General features: G+C 40.6%; 1 protein-coding gene across 5 annotated transcripts; it reads left to right on the top strand.

The window, feature by feature from the left end:
* Nucleotides 1–68: 68 nt before the first annotated feature.
* On the top strand, nucleotides 69–13,315 carry si:ch211-13c6.2 (uncharacterized). 5 transcript variants are annotated; one of them, XM_013270651.3, is made up of 14 exons: nucleotides 69–420; nucleotides 1,789–1,857; nucleotides 4,235–4,259; nucleotides 8,626–8,724; nucleotides 8,819–8,958; nucleotides 9,058–9,177; nucleotides 9,296–9,341; nucleotides 9,459–10,374; nucleotides 10,471–10,579; nucleotides 10,659–10,724; nucleotides 10,845–10,946; nucleotides 11,050–11,281; nucleotides 11,848–11,926; nucleotides 12,383–12,414. In XM_013270651.3, the coding sequence occupies exons 1-13, from the start codon at nucleotides 361–363 to the stop codon at nucleotides 11,910–11,912; spliced, it is 2,049 nt and encodes a 682-aa protein (XP_013126105.1). In that variant the 5' UTR covers nucleotides 69–360; the 3' UTR covers nucleotides 11,913–11,926; nucleotides 12,383–12,414. The 5 variants fall into 5 exon arrangements, with proteins under 5 accessions (XP_013126105.1, XP_013126103.1, XP_013126104.1 ...); XM_013270649.3 differs by lacking the exon at nucleotides 11,848–11,926 and having other exon boundaries at nucleotides 11,053–11,281; nucleotides 12,383–13,315; XM_013270650.3 differs by lacking the exon at nucleotides 11,848–11,926 and having other exon boundaries at nucleotides 70–420; nucleotides 8,641–8,724; nucleotides 12,383–13,315.
* Nucleotides 13,316–13,506: the final 191 nt, after the last annotated feature.

The following is a 13,506-nucleotide window of genomic DNA, read 5'->3' as shown; positions in this document are numbered from 1 at the left end:
ATGCAATTAAACATGTGAACACCAGGGGGAGTCCCTTTTTATGTCGGTGTGTCACCGCGGCTGTGGTGACAGCTCCGGTCACGTGGGTTTCTTAGAGCGAGGGTCCGCCTATCAACCAGGAAGACGTAGCTATTTTTCTCTAGTTTCTTAATAATACAAGAGCTGTGTAAACATTTGTTGGATAGGATACAGAGTATTTAATATAGAAACAAAACACGCCAATTCGCTAGTGTTACAACAATAACGCTTGCTACCATCTGATCACAACAGTTAACTAGCTTGGTTCAGGCGATTTAGCTAGTAAACAGTCGCTAAGCAGGTAGCTTTACCTCTGGAGGGTACGGCCACTAACTAAGGTTCATGATGGATAACTTCGAAACGCCATACGAGGAGGAGGATATCGCGTTTATTGAATGCGAGGTAAGCATGATAACGTTGGCTGAGAGACATGTAATTATTTGGCGAAAGCGACGTTCACGGAAAAAAGGAAGCGTGCCGCCGCAAGCAAAGCTAACGTCTTAGCTAGCCTCTGGAAGTCTATTACATCGGACGTGAATTGGTCCTGCTGTTTTTAACCATTGCATACTGTTCGGGTCAAATTCCATCCGTTTTTACGTTTGACTGCAGTAAGAATATCTTGCATGTGATTCTTTTAGCTTGAAAATGTCATGATTTTTCATGAAGTGTGCCAAAAATAAAATTAAAATTTGAATGGATCTGGGTCGCGTATCTATTCAGAAGGATTTTGGATCCAGTGTGGGGCAAATCAAAGAAACGTTGATTTTAGGCAACCCTGAAACTAAAACTGTACATACCAAGTTCTGCGTATTTTTTATGGGACAAAGGTGACAGAGGAACCCTTGTTCAGTCACGAAAATTGTCTTTGTTGTAGAGGTGGGCGGATCGATCCAAATATCTGTAGTATCGATAACAACGCTGTATTGATATACCAGATACTAGTGCGCTAGGATTGATACTTTGTTTCTCTTCTAAGTCCAGTAAGTAGCCAAATGAGGCTACTAAGGGTTTTCATTAAAAAAAAACTTTTTTTCATGAACACTATGAAAAATGTCTGAACCTTTTTGTGTTGACCATCAAATCTGTTTTATTTATAGCCAATAGCACATTTAAACAGTTTTAAGACAGACACATTTACATTGCAGGTCTCCAAAAATCCCAGTTGTACACGAAAAGCTAAAATGTGTCCCACACATGCTAAGTACCTGCTCTAAGTGTTTATTAAATTTGAATTGATATATGGTAGTCATAAGCATTTTTATATGATCCAGAATGAAGAGTTGAGTGTTTTAATGGTTGTAACATTCTTTCCATCTCAGTATAATATCTTTTAATCATCACAGGTGCTACATTTTCACCTTAGGTAAAACAGGTCATCATATTTTGTGATATCTAATGTTTTTCTCCAAAAACGAGTGTTGTAAAATCTAAAAAACACTCACCCTGTTCTCTGAAACACCAATTAAAGACTATTCATCATTTTATTAATGTCAGATAGACTATTTATACTTTATAAAGATATATGTATATTAGAATTTGTTTTATACACTTGATGTGAAGGAATTCTTGGCCCAGTTCAATTTTGACACCGACTATACTATGAAAACATATAAAATGAACAGTATATAAGGGTTATAAGTGGTTATATAGTTTAGAGTTAAGTTACCATTCGCAACTAAAATACAGAATAAGGCTTAATTTAGTGTGTCTATTTGTGTCTGTCTGCTGATTGTTATTAATTCGTCTGTTTTTTGCTCTTTTTCAATCAAGATCTGTGAAAAATCCTTAAGGGGTGATACGCTGTACAAGATACACCTGACCACCCCAGGACATATAAAGGTACTCAAATCTACTTGTGTAGAAAGCTAAACATTACTAGTAATGCAGTCATTTAAAATCTATTACAAAGTGATGTCATCATCATTTTTGCATTATTCCATGTACTTTCTCTTTAGTCTCAGATCTTCACAGGTACCAGAGGTCTGCGAGAAACAAGTTTTCCAAGCCGCTCACTTTAAAAAAAAATTTTTTTTGTTTGAAGCCCACCTACAGTTTTTCCCCTCCTGGTTTAATGCCTGGTTTTGCATCTAACAGCTCTTCTTATTTCAGTCTTGCCAGTAGAATACATTGTTTCTTCTGAAGATTTAAAAAAAAAAAAAAATCGTGTTACAGTAAGTACAAGACTAGTGACAACAAAAGGTGACATGGTTTGCCTCTGTTCAGCCATCGTCGTCGAGTGTTCAGTGAGTTTTGAGCTACAGAATCAACCAGGAAAGCTGGATGCTTTCCACCTTTGCGTTTGACTGCTATGAAGAAGCTGGATTGGCCATTGCAGAAGAGTACTGTGTCTCTTGCCATTGCAGTAAGTTTATGCAAGGATGACAGGGTAATATTTAGTTCGATGATCTATAACAGTGTGTAAGCCTGCCTGGCTGTGTATTTCACACAGCATTCTTCTTCTCCTTCAGTCTGGGAAACAACTACAATTACTCTTGGAGCGAGCAACTGACAACCTGAAAATGGCAAGTTCTGAAGAAGTCTTGAAAAAGGCAGGCTTGGTTGGTTCTATGGGTGAATGGTTTTAAGGATTTCTGCAAAGAAAAGCCAGACATTTCTTCTCAACACTTTGCTCACCTCCCCAGATGCAGATGTTCTACTAAAATCAGGCCCCTACCACCATCTGCCTTTTTTAGGGGCCCCTTCACATCAATGCATCCTGAACTTGGCGCCAATAATGGACAGTTGTGTTTGTTTTAAAGGAAGGAAAACAAACTTGTTTTTCTTTTTAACTATAAAGCGTGATAGTGGCCACAGACTATGCTGACACAGTGGAGACAGTGGAGTTTCATAAAGGAAATGGTCTTGAACCATGTCATGTATGATGTGTCAGCTTCATATGTCTTTGAACTTCTTCCTGTTAATGCCCAAGAAAATTTCAGGAAGTTGTCTGCTGTGCCTTTGAGCCAGGTTCAGGTCTGTTCCGTCATGTGAGCTTTCTTGGTTGTTCTTGTTCATTATGTTGGGAAGTGTGCCTTCCAAGACACACGTGTGGATTTAACAAGTTACTTGTTGTACAGTCAAGCTTGGAAGACAAACCGAATTTAAAAAAACAAAAACAGTGGACTGTGTAGCCATGGCAACATTTCATCAGCGTCTTACTTTCTCTTCCTCTCTCTTTTTTGTTGATAGTGACAGTGTAGAGAGACAGGAAAGCAGGGAGAGAGCGAGATAGAGGAAGACATGCAGCAAAGGGCCGCAGGTGGGACTCAAACCCGGGCCTACTGCTCTCCGGTCATATGGCATATGGTCGCCTGCTCATCCCGCTGAACTAAACTGGCGCCCTTCTCTTCCTGCCTTTACACTAGAGGAAGTCAGCCACTGTTTGGTTATTTGGGTAGCTATTTTTTGGCAGATCTTATTGCCAAATACAGAATCTGTGTAGCACATAAGCTCCTGAGTTCGTGTCTTTTGGCTATCTTCTAACCACTGTGGCAAACCAGCTACTAATTCTTGGATGGTGCTGGTTTGGAGTTCCGCTGAGTCGCAGACCTACTTAAAACTGGTTTTATTTTCTATGAGCCAGAACGATGTATACGTAGGTATACATTTATAGTTTCCTAGCAGCGCTACCACCAACAACAACGACGACGACGACAACAGGCGCATGGAGGCTACTCTGCAGACCACTACAGCTTCAGTTTCACATCCATACTGAAGCTCTGTTGTCTCATATGGAAAACACTTTTTGTACTGGTAAAGTTTTATTTGGACCCTGGTTTAGCCCCAGCAGTGTGCTGGTGCATTTCATTCCTATAAACAGTTCCTAGAAGGATCCCTCCAGATGTTTCAATAGAACTTTTGGTCACCCTGAAGAAAGCTACATCCTGTTTCTCTGCATTCATATGTTCACATGCAGATATAACTCCCGCCTCCTGCGGTGGGGGTTCAGTTTATACAGTTGTGTGAAAAGTGACTGGAGTACAAACTCCTTAGTCCTTAACTGCTTTATCTCTTTATGATCTAACGCACACTAAGAAGACAGGTGGGGACAGGCACCTTTACTCCACCTCATTTGGGCTGTGGTTTTGGTTTTAATATGCGTTTGATTCCATAAAATAACTCCTTTTCTGTTTGTAGCAGAGGTGAACTACATCCAGTGTTGTTTATCCAGCACTGATTGACTTTATTTTTATTGTTCTCCTTTCGTTCCTGGCAGAAAGAGGGTGGCTTAGTAACTTCTGGTAAGTAGAATTCATCTTCCCTCTTTTATTATTTTTTATTTTTTTATTCCTTCCCTGGCCACGTGTCTGTTCTGATGGGTAATTAAATATACATGTGAATAGTACCCATTCCGGTTTTAATGGGCAGCAGTTTAGTTTAGAAGTAAATGTATAAAGATACCCAGAAGTCAACGTGTAAGGACAAACAGTTTGTCCAGATTTGATTGTTTTTTCTTTAGTGGTTTAGCTTAGGCTCCTTAGATGCATCTCAGGTTATATCTGGACCACTGACACAAAGCCCCAAACCTAACATCAGTGATCAAATTGGTTAACTTCGGCTGCAAGTCAGGACTTGTTTTTGAACATCAGTGTGTGATCTCACTGATGCTGTTGTGGCTTTTAGTTCTGCAAGTGTGTGTTCAGTCATTTTGTTTTCTTAATTTGGGTATGGAGAGTTAGAAATTTGAAGTTTATTGAGGAGATTTATACTTTTTCTTTAGCACAGTGCAGTGATTTCATGTTTATTTTTGAAAATGAAATGGAAGTCTGTATGAGGATTCACGTCGACTCAGCTTTCTGCTCCAACAAATATGGACTTTAAAATGGTCACATGACTTCGATGTTTCCAAGTTGATATTCAGACAAGTTATTATTTTGCATTATGGCGTCGGGCCAGACCATCTTCAGAGCACCTTGGTATTTCGTCCTATTGGACTGCAGGAACTTTTTCTTAGGTTTACTGACTGTTGGACGTAGTACCCCCATTTTTGTGTATCCACACTCCTGGAACTCGGAATCATCACAGTTCTTCACAAGGTTTTTAGGGTAGGTACTTTCCCAGCAGGGAAAGAGAAACTTTTCGTGATGAAGGTGTACCGTGAATGGTCCAGATATAAGTGTACACTGGTCAAACAAAGGAGTGCAGCACCAGAAGCGTAAACATTGTATTGAAATAAATCCCCTCATCGTGGTGCATGGCATCTGTCACGCAATGAAGAAATGCAAACAGAAAGTGAACAACATGAAACACAATTATAGGAAAACGTAAGATGTCAACAGGGGTGACGTGTCAGGAAAGCTACTACATGACTTCAGAGTTCCTATTAATGATGTGAGTGCAAATGGGAAACAAGGCTCAGAAGGTATGTAATCACCTCAGTGGGTAAACAGTCTCCAAGAAGTGAAGTGGATATTAATTCAACAAGTGTCTGGATTTCAACTGGGGGGATTTAATACATTTCTTCCAAAAGATACTCCATCTTTTGGTTTTGGTGGTGGTCAAAAGTGCAGTCTAATGTGGGAATTACAGTACTGTGTTTGCGTAGGTATTTGCCCACACAGAGGCAACCTACGCAAATGCGCTTGCGTGCGGTTCTCCAAAACCCCAACAGCACATAGCTCAACGTGGACGATGCAAGTCCAGTGTGGACTGGTTGAAAAGTTGTCTGGAAGAGGAAAGGGACCGACAGCAGAGTCTAACATGAACGGGAGAAAAAAAAAAGCCTCTCCACAGGTGCCTGAAGGACCAACCAACAGCAGCCCAAGCAAGCCTGGGCACTGGTTGTTTACTGTCAGCCCCCTGCTGACAGTAAACAGCTACACCATGTAACAGTGGTCTGCAGAGCTGGTGGTAAACTCTGCAAACTACCAATTTAAAACCTTGGAAAAGCCGTAAGTAGAAGATTATACTCGGACAGCTGCAGACGCTACGGAGAAGAAGTCTTGGCATACTTTTTTGACTTCTACCCGGTGGACTCATCTCTGTAAATGGGTCCACAGGGTCACAGAAAACTTGGAGGGATGTGGATGTATGTCAGAGTGTCGCTCTGACCATCTGATGATCAAATTTCCATCACGTGGACCCAGTTTGAACCCTTCCATAGTTGGAATGGTGAAAATGATTACACCTGTGTAAAAAGCTACCATCAGCTGCTCTTTTATTCACCAGGAGTCGCCACAGTGGGTAGATGATTTGAGTTTTTTTTTAAACTCTGGATATCCTTCCCGAGGCAAGCCAAAAGGGATGTTTGTCTCCTCCTGAGTTTAAACTGGATGTTTCGCTGTTAGAACCACTGCAATATGGAGCTATTGTTACACCTATGTAACAAATTTTCCCAAACTCTTCCATAGGTGAACTCATAAAAGTCCTTTAATGACCCAAAAGGATTGGAATTGACTGATTGGTTGGCTGATTAAAATCGGCAGATATCGGCCTTTCACAGATGCATAATACACATATCATTTGAATCTACTGTTTGACCCGGGCCCTTTCTGTGTGGAGTTTACATGTTCTCCCTGTGTCTGCACGAGTTCTCTTTGGGTACTCAAGCTTCCTCCCACAGTCCAAAGACATCCAGTTATTGGGGTTAAAGTAATTGGTGATTCTAAATTGCCCATAGGTGTGAATGGTTGTCTGTCCGTGTTAACCCTATCGCGGATTGATGACCTGTCCAGGGTTTACCTTGCCTCTTACACTAAGCCACCTGGGATAGACTCCAGACCCCCCACCACCTTGAATTGGATAAGTGACAAAAAAAATGTTAAATGAATGGAAGGATGGAAAATAAGTATCAGCATCTGCCCCAAAAATCCCATATTAGGGGAGCTGGGTATGGATGGCAGTGGTGCCATCTTTGATTGTGGCTCCAAAGCGGTGAGCCAACATCTTACAGCGAGAGAGGATCAAAGCTGGCTGTTCTTACAGCTTTTCTACCAAAACAGAGGCTGGGGAAAATTTCTGACAGGGTCAGAAGTTTAGGACAGCTCACAGTGAAACTTCAGCCATGACCTGTGTCTACTACCCAGCCAGTGGGAATGCAAGAGAGACATCAGCATATGTGGGGGAAAAAAACAGAATAAATGGAAGTGTTACCTGTTTCCAACACAGAGGAAAATATATCTGAGCTGTGGCAGCTGCAATGTGTCTACATCTGTTAACAGGACCCGTGACAAGGTGGATGTAGCAAGGAAACAAACAATGAAGATTTTGCAGCTGTACATTGTTGCCCTTGAGTCAGTAGGTATTATCGTACAGCCTTCATGCATCAAACTTGATGTCCTACCCATGCTTATTAGATCACTGCCGCAGAGCGTGTTGGTGCCTCAAGCGATTAAAGCTCCTGCCGCTCGTGTCCCAAGAATGAACCCTGTTTCAAAGCCACTTTGATGTTTTGCACTTGCCATTGTGATTCAAAAACAGAACCAACTGGGCCTGCGTTTGTATACGTGCCGCCGAGCGTGACTGGATGCTATTTACCATGAAGTGCACTTGTAGAAGCATCTGCATTTTCTCCGCTCATTTAAGTTTTTCTTTTCCTTTCTGGATCTTTGCAGTTTTGGCCAAATTTGGCTGCATTAAAAGCCTTTTTGTGATTTAATTATGGTGTTACATGATCAGCTGCTGAAATGGATGTGTAGCATTTTCGTATCAAGATCAGAAAAAATACTGTACTGCTCTTAAACCACACACGGCTACTAAAATGCAGCTTTTCCAGTGTTGCTCTTCAAGCAACAGCTGCAGCTTGTTGGAAATCTTCACAACTTCTAAAAATGTCAGTCAAACGAGCTGTTTGCACAAAATTAGATGGCACTGGCCAGCCTGTGCCTGTATGACTCCCTCAAAATCCACTCTGACTAAATTTAGCAACTATACATATGTATTCAGTTATTCTAGTGGCAGGACATCTGTGGGTGCACTAATACTCCACACTCAGATGATGAAAGGCATAAGTAAACATCTCTGCAGATCTGTCCAGAGTTTGGTGTAACTGTCTTTTATAAAGGAACATGTTGTACAAGTATGCACTTTAATAACTTGGTTTTATTTATGCCCTTTGCACAAGTAAATTAAACATTTACACTATTATTGGGATTTTTTTTATACAATAATATTGGGATATTGTAAAAAAAAAAAATAATAAAAAAATTCTTATTTGGTAATATAGGTACCATTAGAGTTCAGATGTTTTTTGCTAATAAATCCATTATGCCACACAAGGTACATGTTTCAGAAAATCATGGGAACAATTTTTTTTTCCTCGTCTGATGACATTCAAAAAGCAACATGAAAAAAATAAAATGTCTGGACTGGAAGTTCTACTGGAGCTCATACATTAGATGATAGTATATCAGAAATCTACGATAGTTAAGATCTAAGCTGAAGATTTTATACCATTCAGCTGCAGCTACAGTACACCAGGCCTTGTCTTATAATCACTTATAATCTTCCCTTACCCCTGTTAACCCTTAATAAAGACTCACCCTCTAATAAGGAGTTTAAATTGAAGCAGTTAGTCACCACCAGTTAGTATTGCTCTGTCTTATTGCTATACTGTGATGATGACTTTTAAAAACACTGTGTAGTTTTTTTCTTTTTGCTAACTATCAGCATGTGGCTTCCCAGGACGGTCTGTCAGAAGACACGTACCGGAGTTTAAGGATATTATAGAGTACCTGGATTACCTGAATCTGGATGAGCCTATCATTGGTGAATAACTTTGCAGAAAGTTTTAAGCAGATGTTTTTTTAAAATACCAGATTATTTGATTGTTTTTAACTTTTTGTTTGTTCTTAATTTCCAGGTTTGAACTTTTTGGAAGAGGGGCCTCCTAGTGACCGACAAATAGGCCCCAAATACTTATGTAAGCTCTGTAATCAGTCAGCTGTCCTTGCAGAAATGGTCTGTCATGTGATTGGACGCAAACACAGGCAGAAATATGTGGTAAAGCATTCAGAGCATTACTTAAAACCTTCTTTGTTATTCTGTTTTCCTTTATAATAAGATGTTAAAGCAAAGAGAGATCACATTCCCTTTCTGTAGGAATTGAAGCGGCCTGACTTGGTGACCTGGGATAGACCCTCTGTACAAACCCTCGGGGGGAAGATCATGCGCGCCAAAGCAGAAATAATAGAGAGACAGGATGGTAGAGGGACTCCAAAGGTATGCCAGATGAATTACCCAAATTACACACCATATTTTACATTCTTCTAAAATTCTATACATTTTGTTACATACAGTAAATGTTTATTATTCTTGTTTTGTTCTTGTTTTTTTTCAGTCATTGTTCAAAAAGGGGAACGAGAGTAGATCAAACAGCTCAAGAGGTAACTTGATTGATATTAAACATGGTTAAAAAGTAATTTTAAAATACAAGGAAAGGTTACAGACACATTGGGAAAACGTTTGGTTGTATTTTTCTCTAATTATTACTTGATTATTAGCTTTCCAAAGGCAGAGGCAAAACAGGGAGCAGACGAACCCACAAGATTTGCCACCACTCCTACCCGAACTCAAGGACTATCACCGAAGGAAGCATGCCTCAAGTTACCCAAACGCATCTGCATTTCCTCCGAATGAACCTAACATGAACGTAGACAGGCGCAGCCAGCGGGAGAACAGGCTTAGCAATGAGCGCACCAGAGATGAACCGCGAAGGTCGGATTTCAGGGAAGGCCATGCGTACAGAGAAGGCTACATGGACTCTGATTATCGTCATCAGTATGAAGAGGGATATGGTGGAGATTCACAAAGAAGTTTGGCACTTGAGCGAGGTGATGCTCCCAAGTATGATTTTAGGGAGGATTTGCCTCGTGGCCTTGGTCAGTCTGACTATTACCCTGAGGGGGCACCTCCTTATAGAAGAGCCTATCCAGAAAGAGAGTCTGTTCAGGATTTCCACTCTGAGGATGTCAGGGGTGGGAACGGTCGTTCTGAGTATTCACCCTCCCAGGCCATGTACCCTGAAGGTGATAAACTGCGGTGGTCCCTGGAGAGGGAAGCTGATAGGCACGACGGTATGAACAAAGCAGGTAGACAGGGATCAAGTGAACCAGAAGCCAGGAGGAGGAACTTCTCTCCATCTATGGAGGGGGACCGATCACGTGACAATTTGTTCAATATAATTCAAGATTATCGTCATGAGTTGAGAGAGGCGCATCAAGATGAGGCAGTTGATAGGAGAGCTGGAGGCCCAGCCTCACAGAGACACATGGATGTTGGCAGAACCATTTCTAACATCCCAGAGCCATTCAGGCGGTTCCTGAAAGGAGGCGCCGAAGATGATGTTCACGGTAAAAGGAAAAGAAAGAGCCGCTTCTCTGATGCTACTCCAGAGGAAGTGGAAGGGACAAGGGAAATGTAAGTGTAAAAATTGTAGTTGTTTTTTTTTTTTGGAAAGTGTTGTGGGCTGCTTTTATTTATTTTTTTTTTTACATGTGTGATTGCTGCTTTCAGGTATGGGGATAATTATGGATCTCCAAATCCAAAGTTTGGAGGTGACGCAAGGCCAGGTAGTGCACCAATGAGTGGAGGACAATTTTCAGACCTCTACAGAGAACCACAGGTAGTTTATTTTAACATCACAGTAGAGTAATGTCCAGTAAAACAAATCTTTATTGACGCAAGACCTTTTGCTTTTTTAGGGTCCACATCATCCTGAAATGAACCAAAGAGGAGGCTCTGAGTCGGAGGGCGTCTTTGATATGCTGGTAAGATAATTAGTCGTTATTGGCGACTTGCACATGTTTGTGAGTCATGTTTTTGTTATGCAACTATTCACTCAGTTCTCAGTGTGTTGTTTTTTTTTTTCCCCTTTCACATTTTCTTAGAGCAACATTGAAATTGAGAATGCTGAAGAGGCTGACTTCTTGAAAAGTAAACTTTGCAACCTGCTTAAAGAATTCAAAACGAAAAAGATGGAGAAAGCTGTGGTATGAGTCATTCTGCACACCGCCTGTCTTTTTAATATAATATTAGTAAAAGAACACAAAGACTTTGCTTATATTAACAAAACGTTTGGTTTTGTCATGGTAGCAGAACAGCCACGGTCGAGAAGGGATCCCCAGAAACTACAGCAACATGGAGCTGGACCCTCGACAGCCGCCGTTCGAGAGGAACATGAGAGATGATTCGCACCACAGACAGTCAGAAGACCTCGACTTCAGAGACTGGAGGCAGCGTGAGCATCTTCCAGAGGAGCGGCACAATGTTTATCCCCCCCCTGCACACGAAGATTCCAGATACTCAAAAAGAGGCCGCTTTGAAGGTATAGTACATCACAGTGCAGTTTATTTAAACCCATTAGGGTTCAATAGTCTTATATAAAAGTTAGAGATATCAATAAAAATAACACAAGCATAATTTTCTTGAAAAATATTAGGCAAAAATAAGTATGGTAGGTTTTAAATCAATATACAGCTCAAAATAAAGGCAGACAGTAGAAGGCCACTCAGTAGTTGCTTCTTTAAAGACCCTTTCATCCATTAGTAGAGCTGCTTGTACCAGAAAGGTAGGGTAGATCAGTTTCTATAATACCTGCAAAGTTTTCCCTAATGTTCAACTCAGCAAGGCTCTCAGTTCATCCAAACCAGAGCTTCGACCAGCTGACGTAATTTTCTCCATGGTATCCCTCGGGTGATCTGTGGGATTTGGGTCAGGGCTCTGGGAGGGCCCCTCTATTAGAAAATATTCTTTCAGCAGGCAGCTGGTAGGCTGTGAATTATTGTCCTGCTGAAAGATCCTCTTCTGTGGCTTAAATCATCATTTGGCTGCTTTTTTCATTTCAAAATCCTTTCTATATCTCATCAGTTAAAAACGAATTTATCTGCTCAGTTGCAGGCTGTGATGTTCCCAGCTCTGTGCTTTCAAGTCAGTTCCACATGAACATGTGTCTGTAGCAGAATAACCACAGGTATAGTTCATCACATTAACAACAGGCATGGTTCAGGTCTGATAAACAGGAGAGGGAGGGGTATAATCACGCCTTTTGTCTGGAATTGTGCTGTATGTGTTGTTGTATGGATCGAATGCCAATTTATTGACGTATTAATAAAATAACCTTATGAACTTTGAGGTTTAAATGAAAATTGATGGGATTTTCTTCTTTGAATGTATTTTGAGTTTTGTTGTGGTATCTTTTAGGATAGTTTAGTTCAATTTATGTATAATGAGGCATAGTTTGCAAAGGTGTCTAAATTCACCTTTTGATTTTATGTAATAAATGAATTTGATTGCATCGTTAAATAAGATAATAAACAATAAGTTGTATATTCAGCTTCCCTGTGTCAGAGGAAGTGTGCCTGATTCCACTTTCTTTCATGTAATTCAATTTCATTCCTCTTTTTGTTTTTGTTTTTTGTTTTTTCAGAGGAATCTGGAGCTCCTCATACAAACTGCTTAGATGAGCCGCCCTATTATCCTGAAAGGTTTCCAGAATCCCTGCCGTCTCGTGACTACCAGCCTCCTGTTGGAGAGTTTTTCGACTCTCACTCTTCTGCACCTCCCCTCCACATGGAACAAGAATCCAGGATGCCCAGAGGACCCCGGTACTCTAACAACCTGGACAAAATCACCTCCGCCCTCCTGGAACTTGTGGCAAGGAAATAAATGTCATCACTGCAATCTCCATAATAGTCATGTATTATAATGCAGTGTTTTAAGGGTAAAGCTTAGATTTTAAAATGTGATTTGGGTTTAAATTTCTTTCCCTTCATTTTTCTTTCTTTCTGTTTTTTTTTTTTTTTGTTGTTGTTTGTGTTGGATATTTGCAAAGACCTTGGTTGATCAAATGTTGACGTCTGGTGTAAGAATTAAAACACTTGTCTACTGCAGTTGTAATCATTTCATTTTTTTCAAATTCCTTACTGACCAGCAGCCAGAAAAGTAATACTCTTATTGCCATCATTGTATTTCATATTTTCAGTGAATTTATTTTGAATTAACTGAATTAATTTGCAATGATTTGAGCTTCGTGGTGCTTTGTCATGCTGGCTGCAGCCATTAGAAGATGGGAACACTGGTTATAAAGGGAAGGGCTTTCATATTTATGCCAAATTCTGAACCTACCATCTGAATGTTGCAGCAGAAAATGAGACTCTGAGGAAAACACTGACTGGTCTACAATCTTCTGTTGCCCAATTTTGCTTAGCCTGGGCAAATTGTAGCCTCAGTTTCCTGTTCTTAGCTGAGACAAGTGGCACCCAATGTGATCTTCTGCAGCTAAAGCTCATCTACTTCAAGGTTGGACGTGTTGTGCATTAAGAAATACGCTGCTGCATAATTTGTGTTTAATGAGTGGTTATTTGAGTGACTGATGCCTTCCTCTAAGCTTGAAACAGTCTGTTCTCTGACCACTGACATCAACAAGGCATTTTCTCTCAGAGAACTCACTGGATCTATATATTTTTTGGTTGACTGTGAAGATCTCAGTTGATCAGCAGTTTCTGAAGTATTCAGACCAGCAACCATGCCTCATTCAAAGTCAATGAAATC

This window comes from Oreochromis niloticus, linkage group LG22 (genome assembly GCF_001858045.2).
Source record: "Oreochromis niloticus isolate F11D_XX linkage group LG22, O_niloticus_UMD_NMBU, whole genome shotgun sequence".
Lineage (NCBI taxonomy): Eukaryota > Metazoa > Chordata > Actinopteri > Cichliformes > Cichlidae > Oreochromis > Oreochromis niloticus.
The sequence above is the reverse complement of the archived record's forward strand: the minus strand, read 5'-3'. Positions and strand labels throughout refer to the sequence as shown.